General features: G+C 35.0%; 1 protein-coding gene and 1 long non-coding RNA gene across 8 annotated transcripts in view; both read left to right on the top strand.

Annotated features, from left to right (window-relative positions):
• LOC127866154 (uncharacterized) overlaps nucleotides 1-22558 on the top strand; it is a 40180-nt gene extending 17622 nt beyond the window's left edge. For both annotated transcript variants that reach the window (XR_008042869.1, XR_008042870.1), the window contains one exon: nucleotides 19369-22558. This is a non-coding gene — a long non-coding RNA (uncharacterized LOC127866154). The remainder of the gene's footprint in view (nucleotides 1-19368) is intronic.
• LOC127866132 (SUN domain-containing protein 1-like) overlaps nucleotides 1-22558 on the top strand; it is a 38926-nt gene extending 16368 nt beyond the window's left edge. For 5 of the 6 annotated variants that reach the window (XM_052406538.1, XM_052406537.1, XM_052406539.1 and 2 more), the window contains 13 exons: nucleotides 41-187; nucleotides 1646-1955; nucleotides 2709-2776; nucleotides 5120-5199; nucleotides 5680-5868; nucleotides 9933-10010; nucleotides 10701-10940; nucleotides 11522-11752; nucleotides 12162-12246; nucleotides 12700-12815; nucleotides 13254-13421; nucleotides 14134-14226; nucleotides 14613-22558. In XM_052406538.1, the coding sequence (XP_052262498.1) occupies nucleotides 41-187; nucleotides 1646-1955; nucleotides 2709-2776; nucleotides 5120-5199; nucleotides 5680-5868; nucleotides 9933-10010; nucleotides 10701-10940; nucleotides 11522-11752; nucleotides 12162-12246; nucleotides 12700-12815; nucleotides 13254-13421; nucleotides 14134-14226; nucleotides 14613-14735 (1928 nt within the window). In that variant the 3' untranslated portion in view covers nucleotides 14736-22558. The remainder of the gene's footprint in view (nucleotides 1-40; nucleotides 188-1645; nucleotides 1956-2708; nucleotides 2777-5119; nucleotides 5200-5679; nucleotides 5869-9932; nucleotides 10011-10700; nucleotides 10941-11521; nucleotides 11753-12161; nucleotides 12247-12699; nucleotides 12816-13253; nucleotides 13422-14133; nucleotides 14227-14612) is intronic. The other variant, XR_008042861.1, reaches the window with a different exon arrangement.
• Nucleotides 22559-27266: the final 4708 nt, after the last annotated feature.

A 27266-nucleotide genomic window follows, 5' to 3' on the forward strand; every position in this document is an offset into this window, starting at 1 on the left:
TTGAAGACCTGTATATATGCACCTGCCTGTTTTATTGCAGGGTTGGATTCAGAGGGTGAGTTTTCCGACTCTAGCACCAGTTACACACATAGATCTGGCTACAGCAATGGCCGCTCAGGCAGTAGTAACAGTACCAGTTCATCTTCATCTTCATCGACTGTCTCTAGCATTATTACAACTATAACAGGTGAGCTGTATTTGACCTGTACAACTATGGGTTGTACATGTTTGTGGATATGTTGAAAACTACATTTTGTTTTTCAAAATCATGAAATAAGAAAATGAGCCACGCCCTGTGCATAAGCCGGCATGTGCATAAAGTGTCATTCCCGATAAGCTCGTAGAATTGGAAGGGACGAACTATACAATTGTAATTTACTTTTGCTTAGATAGACTTCCTTATATTGAAAAATTTATAAACACAATGTGTCATTCCTGATTAGGCTCTGCGGACTGCAAGGGCTAATCTGAAACATAACTCACACATGCATTAGCTCCATTTTTTATAGCAAGGGTAAAGTTTCAAATATGATGCCTATGATAATTTATTGTTGCTTAATTACCTGCTAGATAAAGAGAAACTTATATTTTTATGTCCCCCACCACTATAGTGGGGGACATATTGTTTTTGCCCTGTCTGTTGGTCTGTGTGTTTGTTTGCGTCAAACTTTAAAATTTGCCATAACTTTTGCAATATTGAAGATAGCAACTTGATATTTGGCATGCATGCGTATCTCATGGAGCTGCACATTTTGAATGGTGAAAGGTCAAGGTCATCCTTCAAGGTCAAAGGTAAAAAACACAAAAAAACAACAAAGCGGCGCAGAAGGGGACATAGTGTTTCTGACAAACACATTTCTTGTTAAACAATAGTCTACATGTACCGTAAATAGGTTCATCAAGCATCAAGTTGCAGTTGTAACATTGTGTCTGTCGTGTAATCAGGGCATTCTTATGTAGATAGGTAGACTTAATCTCAAACTCTTTTTTTATGTCTTAGACTTGATGTTTGACTCCACTGAGTATTGTTCTTGGCTTGAGATTTGGACACTTCTCAATTTTGATATGAGTTGAGTTCAATATTGCTACTCAAATAATGGAAATTGAAGATGAAATACGATTTTGTTTACTTACAATTTTTATTGTTGTAGTGATGTCATTTATCCGTCACAAAGCCATGTCCCCCATATTTAAGCTTCAATTAGCGTTTGAGGCTGCTATGATGCTATCTCACAATTTTGATCCTTGGTCTAAATTTGAAAATTGAAATTCTCTACAAAAATTTTTAGCGGGCTACACAAATACAGCTCCCACTAAGAAATTGTGTAGTGAGTAAAGTTGACATATAGAGCAAATATTAATATGAAGTAAATGCAAATCTCTTTCTGGCTGATATGGCTGGAAAAAGAACTGCATTTAATATATAAGTAGAAGTAATAAAGGGTATGAAATGGCAAAAATACCGGTCCTGGCAGGGACATCTGCATCTTGTTTGTCATGTGATTACAACTTTTGAGAAGAAAGCTACAGAATGAAGCAAATGGTTGCATTTTGTTTTGTTCATACGTTTGTTGCCATCAGCATAATTCTTAAACACTATTGAACTCAATTGTGTTTAACAATGTAAGGCATTTTTTTCTTTTAGAAACCATATCAACAGTAACCAACCCAATTGTAAAACCCCTGTGGAAGCATGTTGGTCAGCCAGTAACAACCCATGTGTGCAGGCCAATTTTGCAAACAATTACAACAGTTGTAACAGCAGTTATCTCCCTTATATGGCTACTTTTGTGGGTACCAGTGACCTCACTTGTTAAGACTCTAGCTAGGGCACTGTCATGGATGTTCAGAGGAGAATTGTTGAATACTGCTCAGAAGGGTGCAGTATGGATGTGGGAACAACTGGAATACATTTCATGGAAATTCACAACCCTTGATGTTTGGTTGTTCCAAAGGTACATTTTTACATTGCCATTCTTTCCCTTGAAAGATGCTTTTTACTTCATTTACCGGTATGTCTGCTGTCAGCTTTTACTGAAAGGCGGAGGAATATAAAATTGATGTTGCCAGTCTGTCCGTTGGTCACGAAATGTATTTTTGTCAGGGATATTATTTTAATAAATTTACCTGTTTTATTTATAAGTCTGCTCAAATATTTTTTATGTTTCAGTTCATAATATTTATCATATGCAAAACAATGGAATACTGTTTAAAACAGTTTGTGTTGCACATTTATGACACAAGGAATTTAAAAGAAAAGAATGTACAAAATCTATTTGATATAAACATGGATGATTACTATAAAACACTTCATTTCATTAATTATACTCAAACTTGGTTTGAAGGAAATTGCTGGATAAATAAATGTTAGGCAATTGGCTCTAACTTAGTCTTTTTTCCAAATTTAGTCATAAAAAAGCTTACATTCAGAAAGGCATGATGCAAAATTTCTGCTCCAAATTAGCCATTATCAATATATGACAACCTCCTTTGAATTGACAAAATACCATGCACTTTGAGTGAATATTATACTGAGAGCTGTTTTGCACTTAATGTCCTGTTTTGCACTTAATGTCCTTTAAATTGTGATATGTGATGAGGGATGATTTGGTGTTTAGTTATCATATATCTGTTCATGTGCTGTATTTGTAGACTTAGCGTGTATTATATTAATGTGTTAGCTTATAAATAAGAATGTTTTATTCTAGGAGAAGGAGATGCTGTGTATGGCTACCTCTGTTGTTGTTGTTACCTGTACTACTGGCCATTTTAACAGGTTATTATGAGTTTGTTAAATATATAGGATTGAATATCTGTAAATATGTAAATTAGTTGATATGCAAGTTTTTCTGTTGACACCTTATTATTTGAATTTTACAAGAATATGGATGCCTGGCTCCAGTAAGTCACGTTGTTGTCAAGTTCAAAACAGAAGTATTTTGATCCCCCTCCATAGGCGGAGGGATATTGTTTTGGCCTTGTCCATCCTTCCGGCCTGCCGGCACTTTTGTGTCCGGAGCCATATCATGGAAGTGCTTTGGCGGATTTCATTGAAACTTGGTATGAGTATATATATGGATAAGAGGATGATGCACGCCAAATGGCATTGTACACCATCTGTTAATAACTGAGTTATGGCCCTTTGTATCTTGAAAAAATGCTTTTTGTGTCCGGAGCCATATCTTGGAAGTGTTTTGGCGGATTTCATTGAAACTTGATATGAGTATATATATGGATAAGAGAATGATGCATGTTTGCCTCGTACACCATCTGTTAATAACGGAGTTATGTCCCTTTGTATCCTGAAAAAATGCTTTTTTGTGTCCGAAGCCATATCTTGTAAGTGCTTTGACGGATTTCATTGAAACCTGGTATGAGTATATATGGATAAGAGTACAATGCAAGCTTGTAGCTTAATTGAAATGGGAGATAAGTCAATAATTAAAAAAACAAAAAATTGTGTATGTATATTTCTCCCTTATATAGTTTTTTATTGGAAAATAATGCAGTGAGTAATGGCACTAGTTTCACAACTTATGATTTGTATAGCATTTTTAATAATGTCTGTTTATTTACTGAAATTGTTGAAGTGTGCAAGCATTTCATGATATGAAAGTTGTATATTTTATGCTTGATAAATACTTTTTATCCCCCGCCATAGGCAGAGGGATATTGTTATGGCGTTGTCCATCCTTCTGTCCGTCCGTCTTTCCGTCCGTCCGACACGTTTGTGTCCGGAGCCATATCTTTGAAGTGCTTTGGGGGATTTCATTGAAACTTGGTATGAGTATATATATGGATAAGAGGATGATGTACATGGCCTTGTACAACATCTGTTAGTAACGGAGTTATGGCCATTTGTATCTTGAAAAAATGCTTTTTTGTGTCCGGAGCCATCTTGGAAGTGCTTTGACGGATTTCATTGAAACTTGGTATGAGTATATATATGGATAAGAGGATGATGCAGGCCAAATGGCATTGTACACCATTGGATAATAAAGGAGTTATGTCCCTTTGTATCCTGAAAAAATGCTTTTTTGTGTGTCCGGAGCCATATCTTGGATGTGCTTTGACGGATTTCATTGAAACTTGGTATGAGTCAGGGGTTTTCCTCGCTTCATTGGGAAAAGGCCCTAGCCTATGGATTTTGGGAGAAATTGCTCATTTTGGAAAAATTCTCGCTAAAGTTACTGCTTTGGAAAATGAAAAAGCTGGTGTAAGTTAGGATTTTTTGGAAAACTGCATGATTTTAAAGAAATTTTCAATTGGGAAGGGGCCTTTAATCTGCCCCTGTTATATAAGGCTGAAAACCCCTGAGAGTATATATATGAATAAGAGGATGATGTACGTTGGCGTTGTCCATCTGTCCAGAAAACGTTTGTGTCCAGAAGTATATTGGCAGGGGATATCAATTCAACGAATCTTTTTGTTTTTGTTTGTTAATGGAACTTGCAGTTATACCCATATCATCTGAACCAAACTTGGCAGTAATTTTGAGGTTCCAATAATCTAAAGAAGATTAATTTAATGATTTTGCAATGCTTTTAAGTTTAAATGATGTGTTGGTACAGATGTGCATGTATGTGTGCTTTCATTTTGAGCATTGTGCATTCTATAATTGGTAAAAAACTTTGAAAGTAAATTGTTAAACTAACAAGTAAATAAAATATTTAAATTAGTAGTAAATAGCTTACTAATTGTTTTAAATATTAATTCAACTTATATAATTGTCTATGCTACCCATACATTCAGCTAAATTAAGCAATAAATTATTATTAATTAAGAGAAACGTTAACTTTTTCATGTTTCCTCTTTCAACCTTTCAATATATTACTGTATTTGTTAAGAAATTATTAGGAAATAGATTCAGAAAGTCTTCGATGTCATTATGCATCATCCTCTATATTTCAATTGAAAGGGTTCTCAGATAATTTGCACTACACTAAGCTTCTGTAAATTGAATTCAAATACAAGATGATTATACACATTTTAATAAAGGTATATTTTTAAAGTAACATGAACATGTTGTACTCTCAATATCTGAATAATCAAGATTTAGCCTACTGTATTTCTTTATATTAATACAGAATATAAAACTATAATACTGTATGAATTCTAGGATTCAGATTCTGGGAAGATAGCTCCATATTTGTTGGGATGTTTGGTGGACAGAAGCAAGCTCCTCAGGTTATCATCAATGTATGTTCAGTTTATATTTATATATTTATACATTCCTCAATTTAAAACAAGCAACTTCTTTTAAGTATTAGCAAAACATATCCGTTATCTTTATAAAATTATTGTAACCAAAAATGCCCAATGAAGAAAAGAGCAGTTATAGTTCTGCTGTATACAGGTTGCCAATTAAAGGTGATTAGTATTTCCTCAAATGAGCGACGTTATGTGAATTTGGGTCTTGGGCCATGTGCAATATAGCTCAGTCTTTAAAGGAGCCTTGTGCGCAATAAAGGTTTTGTTTCATAAGCTTACAGGGTAACCCCTGATAGACTGCAGGATTGTACATGCTGTTCCGGAGCAAAGCTGGCTGCATATAGCATAAGACCCATTTTCGCATGAGGCAACCCAAATAATAACCATATCAATAATCAAGAGACATGTATGCTATACAGTGCAATACTGAATTGGATAGAGCCATCTGCATGGTTTTCATTTTGACAGGAGAAGCACGAGCACTACAGCCAGCTGAATGAGGATGTGAGAAACATGATCTTCCAGATGCAGACCAGCTCTCGGTCACAACTGACCATGGCAGATGTGGAGGCCATTGTGTATCGCATTCTCAATAAGGAGTCCACACTGTTGAAGGCAGACATAGAGGATAGCAGGATCAAAGATCACGCCAGCCAGGTACCCACTATTGTTTTTTTATTGATGATAATTATGTTTGCTTAGGAATTGGAGCAACTGATTTATTGTTAACATTATTACCATATTTTGTTCAGTTAAATCTGTATATGTTTCTTTCTTTCTTTTTTATGCCCCTTGTAGGGTGGCATATAGCAGTCGCACTGTCCGTTCGTCAGTCTGTCTGTCTGTATTCAGCATTCCATTTTCCCAAGGTTTTTTATGCCTCCATAAGGGTGGCATATAGCAGTTGCACTGTCTGTCCAGCATTCCGTTTTCCAGAGGTTTTTTTTGGCAGCACTAAGATTAAAGCTGATTTTTGGTACGTGAGTCTACCTAGTTGACCTATAGATGAAGTGTAAAATCTTTCCAGTCCATTGATTTTTGGCAAAGATTTAGGTGGCCTTAGACTTAGAGATTTTCTCTATATTTACCTTTTTCCGGAGTTTTTAATGCAACATTTGCAGACATTCAGCTGATTTCTGGTATGTGAATCTACTCACATGACCTACAGATGAAGTGCCTAATTTGTTTGGCTCAATTGATTTTTTGCAAAGTTATGGGCCTTGAACTTTTTCATCTATAATAACCGTTTTCCAAAGTTGTTTTTTTTACAAAACGCGTTAAGATATTTAGCTGCTTTTTTATGTGATCTACCTACGTGTGGGAACAGAAAAAGAGTTTTGTTCCGGTCCATTGATTTTTTTTCAAAGTTATGGGCCTTGTTCTTATAAATTTTTTGTTTTCTGTAAATTGTTTACAAAACTCTTTCGTATATTTATCTGGTTTTTGGTATGTGAGTTTACATACATGACTTAACAGATGAAGTGTGAATTTCGTTCCAGTCCATTGATTTTGGCCGAAGTTATGAGCCTTGTACTGAACAATTTCTCTAATATGACTGCAGTGCATCTTCAAATCGCAGTGGTGGGCATTGTACTTCACAAACGAAGGTCTTGTTTACCTAATGCTTTCAGATATTAAGCTGATTTTGTGAGTTTTTGTCCGATCCATTGATTTTTGGCAAAGTTATGGGTCTTGGACTTAGAAATTGTCTCTATAACTACTGTTTTGCCGAGTTTTTTATGCAACACTTTCAACTATTGAGATGATTTTTGGTATATGAGTCTGCCTACATGACCTACAGATGAAGTGTGAGTTTTGTTTTGGTCCATTGATTTTTGGCGAAGTTATTGGCCTTGGACTTAAAAAATTCTTTTTATGTCCCCCACTATAGTACTAGTAGTGGGGGACATATTGTTTTTGCCCTGTCTGTTGGTCTGTCTGTTGGTCTGTCTGTTTGCGCCAACTTTAACATTTTGCAATAACTTTTGCTATATTGAAGATAGCAACTTCATATTTGGCATGCATGTGTATCTCATGAAGCTGCACATTTTGAGTGGTGAAAGGTCAAGGTCATCCTTCAAGGTCAGAGGTCAAATATATGTGGCCAAAATCGCTCATTTTATGAATACTTTTGCAATATTGAAGATAGCAACTTGATATTTGGCATGCATGTGTATCTCATGGAGCTGCACATTTTGAGTGGTGAAAGGTCAAGGTCAAGGTCATCCTTCAAGGTCAGAGGTCAATCATATGTGGCCAAAATCGCTCATTTTATGAATACGTTTGCAATATTGAAGATAGCAACTTGATATTTGGCATGCATGTGCATCTCATGGAGCTGCTCATTTTGAGTGGTGAAAGGTCAAGGTCAAGGTCATCCTTCAAGGTCAGAGGTCAAATATATGTGGCCCAAATTGCTTATTTTATGAATACTTTTGCAATATTGAAGATAGCAACTTGATATTTGGCATGCATGTGTATCTCATGGAGCTGCACATTTTGAGTGGTGAAAGGTCAAGGTCAAGGTCATCCTTCACAAGGTCAAGGTCATCCTACAATGTCAAACATCATATAGGGGGACATTGTGTTTCACAAACACATCTTGTTATTATTATGTTTACGGAAGTTTATATGCAATGATTTCAGATAATATTGATCTGATTTTTGGTATGTTAGTCTACCTATATAACCTACAAATGATGGGTGGGTTTCTTTCAGGTCCATTGAAGTTTGGCAAAGTTATGGGCATGGACTTTTTAAAGAAATTTGCTCTATAATAATCGTTTTCTTGAGTTTTTTTTTTACCAAAGGCTTTCAGATATTGAGCTGAATTCTTGTATGTTTGTCTACCTACATTACTTACAGATGTGAGTTTAGTTCCGGTCCATTGATTTTTGGGGAAGTTATGGGCCTTGGACTTTTTCTCTCAAATAACTGCTCTGCTGCTTCAAAGCGCAGTAGGGGCATTGTGTTTCACAAACACAGGTTTTGTTTTTTACGCTTTAAACTGGTTTGTGTATCTACCAAACTTTTTTCTAAACAGAGCATACAATCCATGCATTCTCACCCAAAGTCATATATTTGAAAAAAGAGCACAAAGTTTAATTGCATGTTTTTAATTTCATACATTCTTTTTTGGTTATTGTGATGCATTGGTATTTATGTTTTCCATATTGTGTGTATGCATTTTACAATGTGGTGACTATTTTCATGTCATAAATACACTTTCTGTTCTGTATCATATTTTCCAGCAACATCAATCGGTCTGGATTTAAATGGGGAAAATGTGTCCGCTATATATTTTTTATCCGAAATTATGACAAATTACGTTAAAATATATACCATTGATTTTGCCATTCATGAAGAGGGTATAATAATGTACAAGTTAAATTGCCTTAAGGATTTTTTTAAACGGAACATACGAGTTTTCTCAATTGGTTTTATCATTTTCTATTTCATTGTTATTTCGGTAACTTTTTTATCTGACTTTTCATCGTCGTCAATATTATTAATCTGTCAAGTCTATACGATGTTTTAAATCGTTGTCGACTCGATACTAGCTTACAAACATGCACTGAACCAAACAAATGTCTGTGTGTAGGTTGGCTACTGTCAATAATAAAACCAAATAGTTGAAAAACAATTTGTGTACGTTATAGTTTGTTGTCGAATAAACCACAGCCGATAGTTAAGATGCGTTGGGATTAAATCACGAGTGCGAAGCACGAGTGATTAAAAACCACGCAGCTTAACTTCCGGTCGTGGGTTATTAAACAACAAATAATAAAGTACTAGAATTATTTCGATTCTAACACGATTTTTACTAAAGATTTATACAGTATTTATTATTTTTCTTGTGTACTATTTTATGTGAAGTTCCGCCCATAAAAATAACTTTCCGCTGCTCTGTCAATCAAAACCGCAACTTTCATTCATTTATTGCCGGATTATTACGCTGGTGGAAAATGTATCGGCATGTTTTGTTTAGTTACAGCGCGTGCTATCAGTGTATAAGGTCCGCCCACAATTATTGCAGAATATCCGATTTTCTTCTTTGTTTATATGAAAGTTTACTGACTGTATCATGCATGAAATGCACAATTTCCACGAGGATAACATCGAGGTTTTAATCTCCGAAGTAACTGTCAACGATTTTATCGTGGACGAGCACACATTACGGACCGATAAGTGTGCTAAGTATAAGCCTGTGAAATTATCAATCGATATTGACACTGGGTTATTCACGCTTGACTAATACACAACCGCGCAAATCTTCATTGTTTGGGGTCATACGCTGATACTAGTCGGCTGACGAGCAATAGACTGGTCCTGACTGGTTTAGAGACTGCAGTGAATGGTTTAACACACCTTCGAGATAAGAATGTAATTAGGGTATGCTAGCATGTGCACTGCGCAATCGATTTCATGACATGGGAATTTTAGCAAACAGAATCGGACCAACTCTTTGGGATTTTCAATCGGTCTTTCATGACCCCAATCGGTCTAGGACCGACAAAACCTAAAAAAATATGATCTCTGATGTATGCAATACATATCATATACATGTATGATATGCTGTAAAAATGCATCATGTTTGTCATGTATGTGTTTGAAGACTGAATGCTTATAATGTTTATTTATAAAAACAACAACAACAGCTCTTTTCTGTTGTATTCATTTTACAAGTTAAGTTTTTACACCTTAATATATCTCCATTGTAGTGCCAGTGGAAGACTGAGCAGGAACAAAAATTTGGGGACATGAAACAGAAACAGGATGATCTCTTGCTTAACATTCAGGTAACATGTCAAATACGGGAAGAAAATTTAATCCATAGTGCAGTCACTCATTTTTCATTTGTATATAGTTCATCATATATTAATGACAACCTCCAGAAGTGCAGGACCTTGTTTTAAAAATCTATCTTTTAGGCAAAAATGGAAAGTGACACAACATTCTGATGTCATCAATTTCATTATCATCAATATTTTATTGTCATACAAAAACAGTTAACTAAAATGAAAACTAAGAATTAGGCAAAAAAGGAATCAAAAATATAACTTTGATTTTTACAAAAGGATTTGTCTTACTCAAAACTGTTTGCCAGAATCACGAAACTTCCGGGGGTCTCTTGACGCCTGTACCCATGATATTTGGAAGTTAAGAATCAATTGTGTCCAATATAAAATATTCCCATTTTACCCCAACACTGGTTAAATTAAGGTGAATTTGGTACTTCTGTATAAAATGTTTATTGTAAACTTTCTGTGAAGAAAATTGGTGACCTTATTCACAATAAACGATCTTTTGAACTTTCCCTCAGTTTTTCGTTTACTGCATGGAGTCAGATGACATCAGTTAGTATTAATCAATGTTGTGAAATTTGAAAATCAATATTATAAAATGTGTGTAAGACATTCATTTTTTGCACTTAAAAATTTGGCAATCACAGCTTTTAATGTTACTTTTAGTACATGCTCTTACTTCAGGCTCTTGAAGCAGCAATAGCAGCGGAGAAATCCCACCAGGCCTCCCTGGAAGGCACGCAGCAGTCTAAGTCTGCGGAGTTGCTGGCTGGTCTGGAGGCCAGGCTAGCGGCCCTACAGGGAGAGATGACAGCTCATGAGGAGAAGTATGCAGCGCTGCTAGCTATCATCAACGACTGCTGTAAGAATGAGACCTTCTACGCAGCCTTGGTGAAAGATAATGTAGACATTGTGTTTGCACAGGTATGCTTCATATGATAAATTGTGAATTGTACCTTATTAAGTCGAAGCCACTTTTTTAGGTTTTGAAAACATGCTTTCTGAATAGTTTAAGTTCTAGCAATATATATTCTGTGTTGTTGTTAGTTGCTGTGGTTTATATTTCTTCCATATTTATATTAACTTTTGCTGCAACAGAGATGAGAAATTTAAATCGCTTGAAAAAGTTTCGTGTAATGTACATTAAAATAGATTCAATCTTACTCAAATGTTACAAAACTAATTTACCACAATACACTATATGACCAGGGGTGTGATTTCTCCTCCTTTGAGCTTATTTCCTCTTTCAATTTCAAAATAATTTTACAAGTTATTATTAGCTCTGTTGTATCTATATACAAATGAAGAGTTTATTTGAAAACTTTAAGTGGGGTAAGACATTTTCCTCCCTTTAAGTGGTTCTTAAATTGCACCCTAGGATTACATATTCATACAAACATCTATGATTGTACACATAATTGTCTTAGGGTAGCATCTTCTTGGAAGATATTACAATACTTCTACATTGTTACCAAACTATTATGAATGTTGGGTCTGTTTCCTAGCTGATGTCAGGTGAGCCCAGTGACAACCCATCTCACACTGCCTTTACTGAGTGGCTGCAAGCTAAATATGTGAGTAAAGAGGCAGTGGATGCCCGCTTGAAAGACCTATCTGTCGAACTGACTGCCAGCATGGTAGCCATGATAAAGGACTTGCAGGCTCAGAAACAGGCAGAAGCCTCTACTACTGCTAGTGTGCTTGTGGTGGACAGCCATTCAGGGATTGGTGAACAGGTGTGTACGGTTTGAGTAGATGTGTTGGTGGTCTTTTGCCTTAAAAAGTTGTCATATTGGTGTAAGGTTTGTGGTAAGAATCAGTGGTAGCTTTGTATTCTGTAGCTAAAGCAATCAGGTTCGAAAGGCTTTCATGCAATCAATATGAAATTCAAAGTTGCTATAGCAGGCATAAATTAAAGCTCAAGTTTAGTTCTCATAATTGCATAATTGCTCTTATTGTCCTTGATTATAAAAAAGAGGAAGGCAGTCAGCTAAATAAGGCAGATGCTTGTCACTTTGGATGTACAACTACTTGAATATTGCCAGGCGTGAGTTTTTGTTGTTGCTAAAAGCTGTTTTAACTAAATTATTGTTTAAACAAAATAAATAGGAAAAGTATAATAATGGGCATTGTTCTCTTTACCAGGAAGTGCGTGTGTTGATAGAGGAAGCCTTGCTGCGGTTCAGTGCTGACAAGACAGGCCAGGCAGACTTTGCTCTTGAATCTGCAGGTAATACAAGTTTGTTGTTTATTTAAAAAGGAGATAATTCAATAATGAAAAAACTAATATTTGTTCATGTATATCTCTCCCTTATATAGTTTTTTTTATTGAAAAATAATGCAAAACATGGTTGTTTACCAGTAATGGCACTTGTTTCACAACTTATGATTTTTGTAGCATTTTCAATAATGTCTATTTAATTGGTGAAATTGTGTAAGCATTTCATTAATTAGATGATTAATTCGTTACATCCATATACATGACATGTAAGTTGTATATTTGTATGCTTGGTAAATGACTTAAAATATTTGTATATATTGCAGAAATATATACATATTATATGCATGACATAATAAAAACAATGAAGCGCAAGTCTTAAGTATTTGTCATCATATCATAAAATGTGTGATTGACTCACTTAGTAGAGAGCATTCTATGTAAGGAGATCTTGCTCTGCTGCAGGTGGCTCCATAGTGAGCACACGCTGCTCGGAGACATTCTACCGGAAGACCGCACTTGTCAGTGTGCTTGGTATACCCCTCTGGTACACCTCCAACTCTCCTAGAACCATCATTCAGGTATTATGATACTAAGTAACAACATACGTCTATGCTCAAGCAAAGTATCAGTCATAAAGTGTTCTACTAGCCCCTGTATTTTGTTTACTCAATCCCAGCATCAGCATTTATTGAAAACAGCAATTTTTTTATAGCTGCTGTAATGTACTGACCTGTTTTGGAAATTAAATCAAAATGTATATATGTATATTTATTGTAGATAGCCTTGGTAAAAACCTCTGTTTGTTTTTTTTAAAGCTACACAACAATGCTTAATGATTTCCAAGATAAAGTGCGATTTTCAAGAAGATTCCAGCTGTCATATTTTTATTACTTTTCTGGGAAGGACTAGAAAGTTAAAATCTTGCTTGAGCATGCTTTTCATGCTTTACATACTGTACTGATGATTTGTACTACTGGAGACTTCATTGTTTGTATGTAACTGCTGCTGTTTTACAGCCGGAGGTGTATCCAGGTCAGTGCTGGGCGTTCCGGGGCAAGCAGGGCTACATAGTGATACAGACCTCTATATTGATCATACCGACCGGGTTCACCTTGGAGCACATTCCAAAGTCCTTAGCCCCTAGCGGGAAAATTGACAGTGCACCTAAAGAATTCACTGTCCTTGTAAGCTTTCCTCTGATTAAAATGATACATTGTTAGCGAGTAAATTAGTAATACTGCTTTATTAATGACAAGAGGATGAGTGGGCTGGTTTTCTCAGAAGAACCTTGTATGTTTTCAATTTATTATTCTTAATGCATCATCTTAATATTCAGTCAATTTAATAACTACATATTCGGTTAATTCAATAACGAAACAAAAAGCCTGTTTTTGTTAATTATGTTCTGAAATGTAATGGCAAACATTGTCCAACTGTCTGTGACTACAACATATTTGGTATTTTTATATTTATATTTACCTGTCTGATGCAAAAAGTCAGATTTATTTTACTATTTAGATTTGTGAAATAATAGTTGAGATAAAATTTGTTAAGCTTGTTGTCTGTTCTGGCATGTCATTCAATTTTATTGTACATTTACATAAATAGAAAAAAGATTATATTATAATGCACATCTACTGCTGTTAGATTCAGAAATAAGCTTTTTTAGTTGATTCTAGTAATGAATTAGTATTTGAATGTTGGGCTTGAATAGAATACTTACTTATATGTCTGCAAACTTTATTAAAATAACATTTTTTAGATGTATATGGCAGTACACATATAATTTTTGTTAGGGAAAGGGAAATACATGCATCACATATAAGTAACTTTAAACTACCAGTTAACATTGTTTATTCATTTGTATTCATATCATACTGTATACATACATTTCAGGGCCTAGAGAGTGAGCATGATGAACATGGCCTTTCTTTGGGAAATTTCACATATTCAGACAATGGAAAGCCAATTCAGTTTTTCCCAGTTCAGGTTTGCGTTATGTACTTCGCCCTTTCTTCATTTCAGAAAGCTGCCAATTTAAGCTTATTTGCTAATTGATCTTTGGAAAGGCCAAGCCTGTTAGGGTGCACTTGTTGGTCTTCAAAGAAGCCTTGATTTTAGTGAATAATGGTTGTTTTCCGCAGCTTCTATTTGCATCCAGAAACAATTGTTATTAAATATTGCCTTAATATATCTTTAGTTTCAGTTTTTTGTCTGAATATGTTATTGTTTATTGATGAATTGAGTATTTCAAGCATTATGACTATTTTTTTCCCTGTACCAAAAGCATAGAGTATGTAATATGGACATTCAAGGATAATTTCAGTAATAAAATATAACACAATAATAATGCTTCTATCTTTTCAACTTTTCAGCTGAAGGAAGAAATCTCACCATTTGTGTTATATGAACTAAGAATTCTTGGCAACCATGGAAATGAAGAATATACCTGCTTATATAGATTTAGAATTCATGGCAAACCATACAAGAAACAATAAGAAAGTGATATTTAAATGCTTGACTTTTACATAAGTTATATACATTTAATGTTATTTTTTAACATTTAACAAATGCTTGTTTGTTGAAAATTATTTACAATTTATCAGGTATTTAATATTTAAAGCTTATGATTTTTTGAATGTATAATAAAGTTATACAGAAAAGTCATTGTCAAAGGAGTAACAATTAATAGTGGTTACAAGATGGCAAATTCTTACCAACATCAAAATTGAATTTAAAAATATTGAATTAACTAAAAGAATTACCTGTTAATTATTGTTGCTTTGGAGTTTCCTTAGTTTTGTTGGACCAAGTTGACTGGAGAGTATGAACCCACTAGAAATTGGAGCTGATCATCTTAGTACAAACATAATTTTTAGCTCGGCTGTTTTCGGAGAAAACTCGAGGTATTGTTCTTTTTGGAGAAAACCCGAGGTATTGTCATAGCCAGCTCGTAGTGTCAGCCGTCCGTGTCAAGGTTTGTAAAGGTTTTGAACATTGGCTCTAAAATCAAAGTCCTTCCACCTACAACTTTGAAACTTCATATGTAGATGCACCTTGATGAGTTCTACACGCCACACCCATTTTTGGGTCACTAGGTCATAGGTCAAGGTCACTGTGACCTATTAAAAAAAATATTCTGACATGCTTTCGCAGCCGAGCGTGGCACCCGCTACGCGGTGCTCTTGTTAAATGAAAAGACAACATTCTATAATCTTCAGAACTCTATTCCACCATACATCTTGGACGGTTTGGCATTTTAAGGAGCATCAATCTATGTTTGCAATTTGTTTACAAAAACAAACCTTACCATTTTGTGTGACTGTGACCCTTGGTTACATTATACCTTGTTTCTGCTCAGGTAAATCCACTGCACATTTTTACTTATACCCAACATGGTACTGGAATGTAGATTTCTTAAATCAATTGCTTTGGTACACATCAATGAGAAAATAGTGCAGGCCAAAACGTCTAAAACGTTTAGGATATTAAAAGAATAATCAAAAGCAATAAATAAAGTAATTGAATTTGTTTGCTGGCAGGCTAATATTGTGAAGTTTGATTTCAGTAAAATGAGAAATAAGCGTTAATTTTCACTTTAATGAAAAAATAATTCTCAGTGTTACTTAAAAACAAAACAAATATCCTATATATTTATTATAAGAAAATCTCATACTGATAGCATTGTATGGAGGAATTAAAATCAGAAAAAAAAAATAAAATGTGTGTCTATCAATAATATTTTATATACACTGGTGCACAATAAATTTACACTTTAAAATTTGTCTAAAAAAATCTTAGTGGTTGATATTGTTTATTTTATTCAATTTTTGTGTTAAATGATCATTATAATTGAAAGTTGTAAATACATGTTTATCAGTTGTTTGTGCTTATATAAAACGCATTTTGTTAAGTATTTGTAGATTCATTAGTTAGGTGTTGTTAAATGTTGTTATTTAGTTAGATTATATTTATTTATATATTATTAGTTATTTTAAAATCATGTCAAGTAGTTATTGACTGAATGCAATTCATGTCTTTATATACAAGTATTTTCTTTTCTGTTGTTGTTGACACCAGAAAAATCCAGTTCATTTTATTTACATTTTTTTCTGATGTATATATTGCAGACCTCTGTGTTAGTCTTATTTCTGCCATGTGACCTACATGTACTATGGCAGTTGACACAGTTTGTTTTCTGTGGGTTATAAATCAGCAAGGTTATACCTAGAGTGTCAAATACAGAAAGACTGATGCTTAGCAAGTAAATCACAGTATGAAGTAATTATGATTTGGGATGTGCTCTGTGAAAAAGGGGCTTAATGCATGTGCATAAAGTGTCTGCCCAGATTAGCCTGTGCAGTCCGGACAGGCTAATCAGGGACAACACTTTCTGCCTAAACTTAATTTTTGCTTAAAAGAGACTTTCCTGAAACGAAAAATATCATAAAAGTGTTGTCCCTGATAAACCTGTGCAGACTGCGCTGGAAAATCTGGGACAACACTTAAGGCGATGCATTAAACACCGTTTTCACAGAGCAAGGCTCTTTTAATAACACACATGTATACCCTGAATACTGTTGTTATCACAATTGAACATACGCTTGCATATTTTAAAATCAATAAACTTTTTTTAATTATTATAAATACAAAAAATCATTTTGTTTATACATATTTTTATTATCCTCAATGGAATACTTCTGCCTGTCTAAGTAATGATTTAATATTATAGCATTGTTCACATACATTTTCTTTATTGATATATCATATACACGTATACCAAATTGCTTGATTTTTTTCTTTTTTTGCATAAATATTGTTTTCTTTTATTTCTTGTTTTATATTTTGATTTTAAATTTTTGTTAGACTAATTAGAACCAGTAAGTTGACAGAATATTTAAAACCTGTTATTAAGTTTTTTGAACGACATGTACAGTGCAAAACAAATAAAAAGACGTAAAAAAAATTGGGTAAAAATTAAAATTTAAGTTTCATTTATTGTTGTTATGAACTTGATGGCTTATGCCTCTGGTCTACACATATTGGACGAATCAAGCTAGTCTATTTTTAAGTTTTACTAGACATTTTTGGTTTTGTTGCAGTATTAATTTTATTTACTTTTTGATTTCTGAATCAGAAAAGATCCACCCCAAAGCTCTCAGAAAACATTAATGGGTACAAATTTATACACTTCGCAGGTGATAAAATCGTAAAAAATGAGTTTGGTTGCATTGTAATTATGTATGCTTGCCCGATCTTTTTGTAAAAAGGATAAATTAAAGAACCCAGATTTGGAAGGGAATCAATGATGTTTCATTTAATGATAGAGGGCTTTTAGAGGCTGTGTTGTGTACATTCACCATAACTGCTTCTTTATTATTAAAGGAGTTCTTGCCTCTTTTGGTGCTTTTCTTAGTGGGAGACAAATGCAATATTATAATGCACCAATCAAAGATTTGTTATTCCTGGTTAAAGGCAAAGGATATAGGATTGGCTTGTCCGTCCGTCAGTCTGTCAGAGTTATTGCCCTTTTTATGCTCCCCCAAAATTTATTTTTCGGGAGCATATAGTCGCCGCTTCGTCTGTCCGTCCGTGTGTCCGTCCGTGCACAATTTTTGTCCGGGCTATTTCTCAGCAACTAATGACCGGAATTCAATGAAACTTTATGGGAAGCTTCACTACCAAGAGGAGATGTGCATATTATCAGCGGGTTCTGGTCAGATGATTTTTCACAGAGTAATGGCCCTTTGAATTATTTTTTATTTTCCATTAACTGTACATATAGTGCAATTCTTGTCCAGGCTATTTCTCAGCAACTAATGACCAGAATTCAATGAAACTATATGGGAAGCTTCACTACCAAGAGGAGCTGTGCATATAATCAGGGGGTTCTGGTAGGATGATTTTTAGCTCGCCTGATTGCTCAGGTGAGCTTTTGTGACCGGTCTTTGTTCGTAGTATGTCCGTCCGTCCGTCTGTTATCATTTGCTCGTAAACACTCTAGAGGCCACATTTCTTGTCCCATCTTCATGAAACTTGGTCAGAAGCTTTGTCCCAATGAAATCTCGGCCGAGTTCGAAACTGGGTTGTGCCGGGTCAAAAACTAGGTCACTAGGTCAAAAAAAGAAAAACCTTGTAAACACTGTAGAAGTCACATTTCATGCCCAATCTTCATGTAACTTTGTCAAAATGTTTGTCTTAATGATATTTTGGTTGAGTTCAAAAGTGGTTTCGATCCGTTGAAAAACATGGCCGCCAGTGGGCGGGGCAGTTTTCCTTATTTGGCTATAGAGAAACCTTGTAAACACTCTAGAAGTCACATTTTTTGCCCAATCATCATGAAAGTTGGTATAAACATTGGTTCAATTGATGTCTCGAATGAGTTCGAAAATGGTCGAGATTGGTGAAAAAACATGGCCGCCAGTGGGCGGGGAATTTGTCTCTATATGTATATAGTAGCAGTTTTCCCTATTTGGCTATAGAGAAACCTTGTAAACACTAGAAGTCACATTGTTTGCCCAATCACCATGAAAATTGGTCAAAACATTGGTTTTATTGATATCTCGGACGAGTTTGAAAATGGTCGGGATCGGTGAAAAAACATGGCCGCCAGTGGGCGGGGCATTTTTCTCTATATGTATATAGTGAAAACATGCGAACACAGTAGAAGTCACATTTTTGGCCCAATTTTCTTGAAATTTGCTCAGAACATTTGTTTCCTTGATACGAGAGTTGAGTTAAAAAATATGGTTCCGGTCAGTTAAATAACATGACTGCTGGGAGGGGGACAGTTTTCTCCTTATGGCCCCCCCCCCCTTTCGAAGAAGAGGGGGTATATTGTTTTGTTCATGTCGGTCCGTCCGTCCACCAGATGGTTTCCAGATGATAACTTAAGAGCGCTTATGCCAAGGATCATGAAACTTCATAGGTACATTGATCATGACTCGCAGATGATCCCTATTGATTTTCAGGTCACTAGGTCAAAGGTCAAGGTCAAGATGACCCGAAATAGTAAAATGGTTTCCAGATGATAACTCAAGAACACTTATGCCTAGGATCATGAAACGTCATAGATACATTGATAATGACTCGCAGATGACCCCTATTGATTTTCAGGTCACTAGGTCAAAGGTCACGGTGACCCAAAGCAGTAAAATGGTTTCTGGATGATAACTCAAGAACGCTTATGCCTAGGATCATGAAACTTCATAGATACATTGATCATGACTCGCAGATAACCCCTATTGATATTCAGGTCACAAGGTCAAAGGTCATTGTCATGATGACCCGAAATAGTAAAATGGTTTCCGGATGATAACTCAAGAAGGCTTAGGCCTAGGATCATGAAACTTCTTAGGAAGATTGATCATAACTTGTAGATGACCCCTATTGATTTTCAGGTCACTAGGTCAAAGGTCAAGGTCACGACCCGAAATAGTAAAATGGTTTCTGAATGATAACTCAAGAACGCTTAGGCCTAAGATCATGAAACTGTATAGGTACATTGATCATGACTCGTAGATGACCCCTATTGGTTTTCAGGGCACTAGGTCAAAGGTCAAGGTCACGGTGATCCGAAATAGTAAAATGGTTTCCAGATAATAACTCAAGAACGCTTATGCCTAGGATCACGAAACTAAATAGGTACATTGATCATGACTCGAAGATGACCCCTATAGATTTTCAGGTCACTAGGTCAAAGGTCAAGGTCACGGTGACCTGAAATAGTAAAATGGTTTTTGGATAACTCTTGAACGCTTATGCCTAGGATCATGAAACTTCATATGTACAATGATCATGACTCGCAGATGACCCCTATTAATTTTCTGGTCACTAGGTCAAAGGTCAAGTTCACGGTGACCTGAAATAGTAAAATGGTTTCTGGATGATAACTCAAGAACGCTTATGCCTAGGTTCATGAAACTTCATAGGTATATTGATCATGACTCGCAGATGAACCCTATTGATTATCCGGTCACTAGGTCAAAGGTCAGGGTCACAGTGCCAAAAAAAACGTATTCACACAATGGCTTTCAAGGTCACGGTGACTCAACGTAGAAAAATGGTTTCCGGATGATAACTCAAGAATGCTTAAGCCTAGGACCATGAAACTTCATAGGTACATTGATCATGACTGGCAGATGAAATAAATAATGATGAAACTTGAAAAGTTCTTTAAAAAATTCTTGTCTTCCCAACTACTGTGCCCTCAAGACATTTCCTTTTATCTGAATATATAGTGCAATATTGTGACAAAAAAAAACTTTGGGGAGCATCACCCGTCTCCGACGGTTTCTTGTTTTATTTTTAAATTTGATGTCACTTTTCAGGGCTAAATCTCAGATACCATGCAAGACTTCAACATGAAGTTCATGTGTGTATTGATATTTATAAGGAGAAATGCCACGAGTAAGAACCATAACCTTACAGTTTCATAAATAAGAGTTATTGCCTTTAGTTGTTCCAGGGCTATATTTCAGGTACAATACAGCATTTCAACATAGAAATTTGATGGGTGTGTAGAAATCAATTGGAAGAAGTACCATGCACAAGCACCATACACTTTCTTTATTTCGAGTAATTGCCCTTTGTTGTTTTTGTATGATGTAACTTTTCAAGGCTATATCTAAGATAAGCTACAAGACATCAACATGAAACATCGTGGGTGTATAGATATCAATGAGGAGATTTGCAATTGCCCTACACTTAATTATTTTTTTATGATTATACCGTTAATCAAGGGATTTGCAACCATTCATAAACTAAATTTTTGGGCTGGGGATATTAATTCAATCAATTTTCTCGTTCTACATGTATCAATCTCCTATTTTCTTTGATGTTTATTAAACCTTGCAGGGAGGGGGTGTACTGGAGTCTCTATGCTGTTGTTTTTCCTAATCAGAAATAAAACAAGTTAGTTTTTCTGCAAACGATCTTAAGTTTTTGGACGGAACAACTTCCGCATTTCTCTAGGGATTGATTTTATATATTATCATCCCACAATGAAAATGTGCTTGAGAACTTTCATTTCCAGTGATCCAAACACTTCTGAGATTTTTTAAATAGTGGACAAAGCAGCGCTGGAGAATAAGTAACATTTGTACTCATGCCCTTGTTTGACTTAAATTAGGTGCTTGTATTAGGGTATTACACATTTTTCTAAAATGAATGGATTATTAAATTATTATGCATGCTTATAAACATTTAGCGCTTAGTGCAGTACCATAAGATTATTATTCATTTTTTGATTGTGATGATTAGAAAAGGCAGCTTTCTTACATGCACTTGTAGTATATGTGATGAACACATCTTTTCAATATAATTTTCTGCTACAAATATTTTCTGTAAATGTCCGAGTCACACTATGTGCATGTTTTTACAGCGGAAACATGCATTCATTATGTGCTAACGGTCCAATTATCATAATTTCATTATAACAATGTTTACTTCAATGTCATGTTCATATATTTATGCCCCCCTTCGAAGAAAAGGGGGTATATTGCTTTGCTCATGTCGGTAGGTCTGTCCGTCTGTCAGTCCGTCGGTCCGTCCACCAGGTGGTTTCCGGATGATAACTCAAGAACGCTTGGGCCTAGGATCATGAAACATCATAGGTACATTGATCATGACTCGCAGATGACCCCTATTGATTTTCAGGTCACTAGGTCAAAGGTCAAGGTCAAGATGACCCAAAATAGTAAAATGGTTTACAGATGATAACTCAAGAACACTTATGCCTAGGATCATGAAACTTCATAGATACATTGATCATGACTCGCAGATGACCCCTATTGATTTTCAGGTCACTATATCAAAGGTCAAGGTCACGGTGACCTGAAATAGTAAAATGGTTTCCGGATGATAACTCAAGAACGCCAATGGCTACGGTCATGAAACTTCATAGGTACATTGATCATGACTGGCAGATGATTCCTATTGATTTTCAGGTCACTAGGTCAAAGGTCAAGGTCACAGTGACAAAAAACTTATCTACACAATGACTGTCACTACAACGGGTTGCCCATATGGGGGGCATGCATGTTTTACAAACAGCCCTTGTTCTTTTAGATGTTGTGTAGTATCTGCTACATCAGTTATGGTCAGTGTAGCTATTTTGACGCTAGTGTATAAATTGGCGCCAGTGTATAAATTGGCGTTGGCAAATGGCATCCTTTTTATTAAGACACCGTATACGAATGCACATATTATACTAGTATAGCTTTAAAAACTAAAATAAAATACAATTCCCTGCTCTTCGTTATATTACAAGAAAATGTGTTTACTGCACTTTATTGTTAGTAATAAACACATTTGCGTCTGACGTTCTTGTACTGATTTTCCGGAGGTTTCAAGTGTTATGCAAATGGTTCCTCTAAAGACAGTTTATTGACTGTGTCTCAAGAGGTAAGCCTATATGTTTTGGAAGCACTGTGCCGTAAACATATACGCTAGTGCCAGATATAGAAGATGGATAGAGAAGTTGAATGTCGCTGAACGTAGCTCGCTCTCTCTGATTACCAGTATTCACTGATATGCACCGCTGTCTGGAACATGATCGTAACAATCAGTTGCAGGAAGCCAGATGATCCGAGTATGCTGCATTCATATTCATTGTTTTATTTGTAAACATATTTGCGTTGTTAGAATATAAACAAATACTGAGAATTGTTACCTTCACATATGTCGAAGAAACGTCGAAGCAACACAATAGGCACTGGAACAGTTGAAACAAGAAATATCTTTAAAAAAGATATACGGCGTAAATAGTTTAATGAATGAGATCAAGGATAGCGAATGTCTTTTTCTGTGCAGTTCTTAGCTGCATCACACGCAGTACGGGATGTTACGGGGAGTTTTCGCGGCTTATTTTACATTATAACATATTGCTGGTCATAAACCTATAGATACAAAACAGAAAACCAAAAGAAGAATGGAAGTGAAATTTAAACATATGAGTCAACCGGCCACACGAGAACAAACCTGTTTTAGTGGTCTGTCGGGCATTGCTATTTGATTCGATTATTAACAGTATCGAGAATCATCGTGCACATGCTTAAAGTGATATTATGGGCATTTTGCACTGTTGAATTGAGCTGAAAAGAATTAACAGGTCAAAATAGTTAGTTAAAATGTGGTTACTGATCAATTATCTGCAACTCACCTTGCTACCAGTTGTTTATAAAAATATATTTTATATTCGATATTCTTACGTGACCCACCCAGTCCTGTAAGCCGAAATGATCCGTAAAACAATATTGTGTCTTTGTGTCGTATGAACAAATCTGCACTAAAACTAAATTTAGGTTCAACTCGTAAACGCATGATCAGTTGTCAAACGAAAGTACGGTTAATATTCAAATGCATTATTTTTCTCTTTCTGGTATATTGTTTTAGTATGTTGATGCTGCATTAATTACTATAAGTGTATATGAAGTAGAAACATCAAAAATAATCAATGGTTGCGATAGACACCTATAAACTGTTACATGCTCATAATATCACTTTAGTACATTAGGCAATATGGTGGAATAATTATTGTTAAATTTATTAAAAATAATATTTATCATTGTATTGTTGAAAACACATTAAGAATCTATTATTGACATACCATAATTATATTGCTGAATATCTTCTTTTAACATAATTCTGGTCTAAAGAAAATTCCAGGTAACCTAGTTCACGGATAGCGTCTTTATTATATAACGATTATTTTACTGACCGCGAACTCCGGTGATGACCTGTATATAAACTCTGAATGTCCGCGACTTGACCCGAAACCTCGCGGGTTGAAATGCAATTCTTTAAAGTGAGGCCTCGCTTCCACTGCTCTTTATACTTTTACATGTTAACATGTTGACAGGAATATGGAAGTAAGTACTAAATATGAGAACATAGCCTTTTAAGTATAAACGCTTTTGCGCTGGTAATACTCTGAAAATAAAAGGTGTACGCACAAACTGTATTGATGTCGAGAATTGAGTGTAAAACTGTTCTATCTATTAAGCCTTTTCATTAGAGATAAAATTGTTTCATACAGTAAAACAGTGGTACAAAGACGCGGATATGTTTCCAGTGTTCTGGTGGTATACTCAAATCAGCCAATGGAATAAATGAAGTGTATTCATTCGTACCTAGCCGCGGGAAATTTTATTTGAATTTTATTGGACACTTACAAAGGTCAAGTCAGGGTGAAAAGCTGGCTTATGCAGCTTACGCCGAAAAACAGAATCACCACTTTGGCTCTCCCTTTATGCCTCTAGTAGAAACTCAAATGCCAATTTTTAATACCATTATGACATAATTAAAATCCCTCATGTTGCACGAATAATATATAGTATTTATTTTTACTATATTGTAAGATAATAGTTAATCGCTGAGTCATGCGATAATTTGCTTGAAAATACAGCTATCGATTCATGGACATAATGCACTATTGAAATATTCTGTTACATATGATGACGGGGCATTCATAAACACTTTGTAATGTTTTGAATGTGAAATTAAGAATGCAATGTATGTTTGTAATTATTTTATGTAAACTGTTCTCACAAAGTTATACAATATTTCTTTTTATAACAGGGCTCACGCAAAAACGATATATTTTTAAGACTGTTATATGTTTTCTGTAAAAAAAATGTTGAATACTATCAGTTTTGAACTTGTGGCACACCTATTTCAAGTAAGTCAACTTAACACATATTTTGGACAAGAAAACGGTGTTGTCCCCCAATAATTCGATCTTCTTTGCAATCCATCAAAGCGTAAATATAGCGGAATACTATACATCATCGTCGTCATCTCTTGAATTATTGTTCCAATTTGTTTTCCGGTCAAACGCTTGTATAAATTAATAATTTCTGAGAATGATGTTAGGTCGTAACGTCGGCTTCAACACATTTCAGAGAATTTCGGATTACAGTAACGAATATCCGATTTGAAGGAGTCATTATTCTATTGGTATTGTTGAGGATTGTTTGTCTTTGACACATAAATCAATTTTATAACGGGTTGATTAATGTCTTGGAACATTCACGATTTACAAACCAACCAGAGGTAATAATCCGAAAGTATATAATGGTTTGCAGAAACTAACGTTATTGATGTACTCGAACACATCGATGTATAAAAATTCGCTCGGATAAATGTATTTGTTTTAATGTGTTCATTCATTAATGATAACTTGATTTTCTGTTGGTTAACATTCACACATGATTAACGCTAGTATTTGGTAAACAAACGAGTATTTCATTTTAAGAAAATTGCTGAAAATCTAACAGCACCTAGTCGTGGACTAAGTTTTTAAAATGAAATACTTGTTGGTTGTTTAATACCTTGTATATTAAAAAACAATGTGTCGTTTACCATTTAAGTACGACGGCAAGTGACATGTTACACTTTTCTCCTGTAAAGAATACGTCAATTGCAGCTTGTCGGACGCATAACGCATATATTCGTGACATAAATGACTGAATGTTTACGAATTTCTACGATGATGAAGGGTTGGTGAAGTCGCTTGGGAATCAAACCAAAAACGCCATCATACTTGTTAATAAACGGTTATATTAATATAATCTAATATTAACAACAAATCATACATTATGAAAGCATGATTGTTCAAAGTCTCAATTGTAATTGAGTGTTCTGTATACCGGTATATACAAGAAATATAATTTAAGAGTGCTGTAACTTATTTTTCTATTGCAAACGTGTGAACAAAGCAGCGTTTTAACATCACTAATTAAATTGGTAAATATTGCAATTCATACAAGCGCAATATTCAAAAAGCTGTGAACAAGTTCACTGTAACATAGCTTATACCATGTGAAGGTCGTAACTCTAAATCTGTGCCGATTGAATTTTTTTTTTACATTTTGGACAGAATAATCTCTTTATTGCACTACATTACCAGTTTTTTCCGAAAAGGCGTTAAAGGTCAATTTTAAAGAAAATCCAAAGTCGATGTATTAAACGATATTCATATTGAAATATGATTAAATTATCGGGAAAATAACGTTTGCGAGTTGTGTTTAACCTGAAAAAGATGATTTTGTTGACTTTTATGATCGTAACTCGCAAAGCGTTGATTCGCTTATCTGCCCTGTTTTCCCCTGTTGTCTGACGTCAGAGCTGAACAAGCATTTTCGTGTCCGCTTAGAAGATAAGCGATATATCAGAATTCGGGTTTTATTTTTTCTGTTTGTAGTGATATTTTCGTGAAATTGTTTTCACAGTAATAGGGGAAATGGTTATCTGTGCGGCCTTTCGCTGTAACTCACGTTCTGGAAAAGATAATGTGATTCTTTTCCAGTTTCCGAACGACAAAAAACTGAAAAAGAATTGATGCACCAAAATCGTGCTAGCCATGTTTCCAAACACAAACTGTTTTCTCCAAATAAAAACAGCAGCGTCTGTTTCTGCCTGGGCATCGATCCACAGAGTCACGCCGCGTCTTTACACGCGGCGATTACCCTAGTAAAAATATTTACAAATATCTATTGTATGCTATAGCAAATGTTAAATAATTTTAAAATTAACGAAAATTAGAAACAGATACAGATAATACGCTGATATATTTACTTCTGAGCGATTGTGTTAACATTTCGTCAGCTTCTCGTCATACTTCATACAATTACCATCGGATGTCAACTGTCAAAACAATGATAATTCCGTATATGGTCGATTTCCGTTTTTCAAATTAAATTCTGGTAAATATTGAAGAAACAGTGCTCAAATTCCTAAACACAAAATTTCGCTATTTTTTCCAAAGTTTCAAACGAATTTCGGCATATGTTTCTTTCTAAAGATTTGATGAAATTTTGATTAAAAGTTTCGTAGTGAATTTCAACTAAAGTACCGGAGTATCTCGCGAATTATTTGCCATTGACAATTCCTTTGAATAAAATAAAAATCCAACACGCTGTATCGTTATCGTAACACTCTTTTGGTTCGTTCATTATTGAAAAATTACATTCAATTGCATACATTTGTATTGTACTGTATACTGATCGCACAAAAAATCATCGTATACA

Source organism: Dreissena polymorpha, chromosome 2 (genome assembly GCF_020536995.1).
Source record: "Dreissena polymorpha isolate Duluth1 chromosome 2, UMN_Dpol_1.0, whole genome shotgun sequence".
Taxonomy (NCBI): Eukaryota; Metazoa; Mollusca; class Bivalvia; order Myida; family Dreissenidae; genus Dreissena; species Dreissena polymorpha.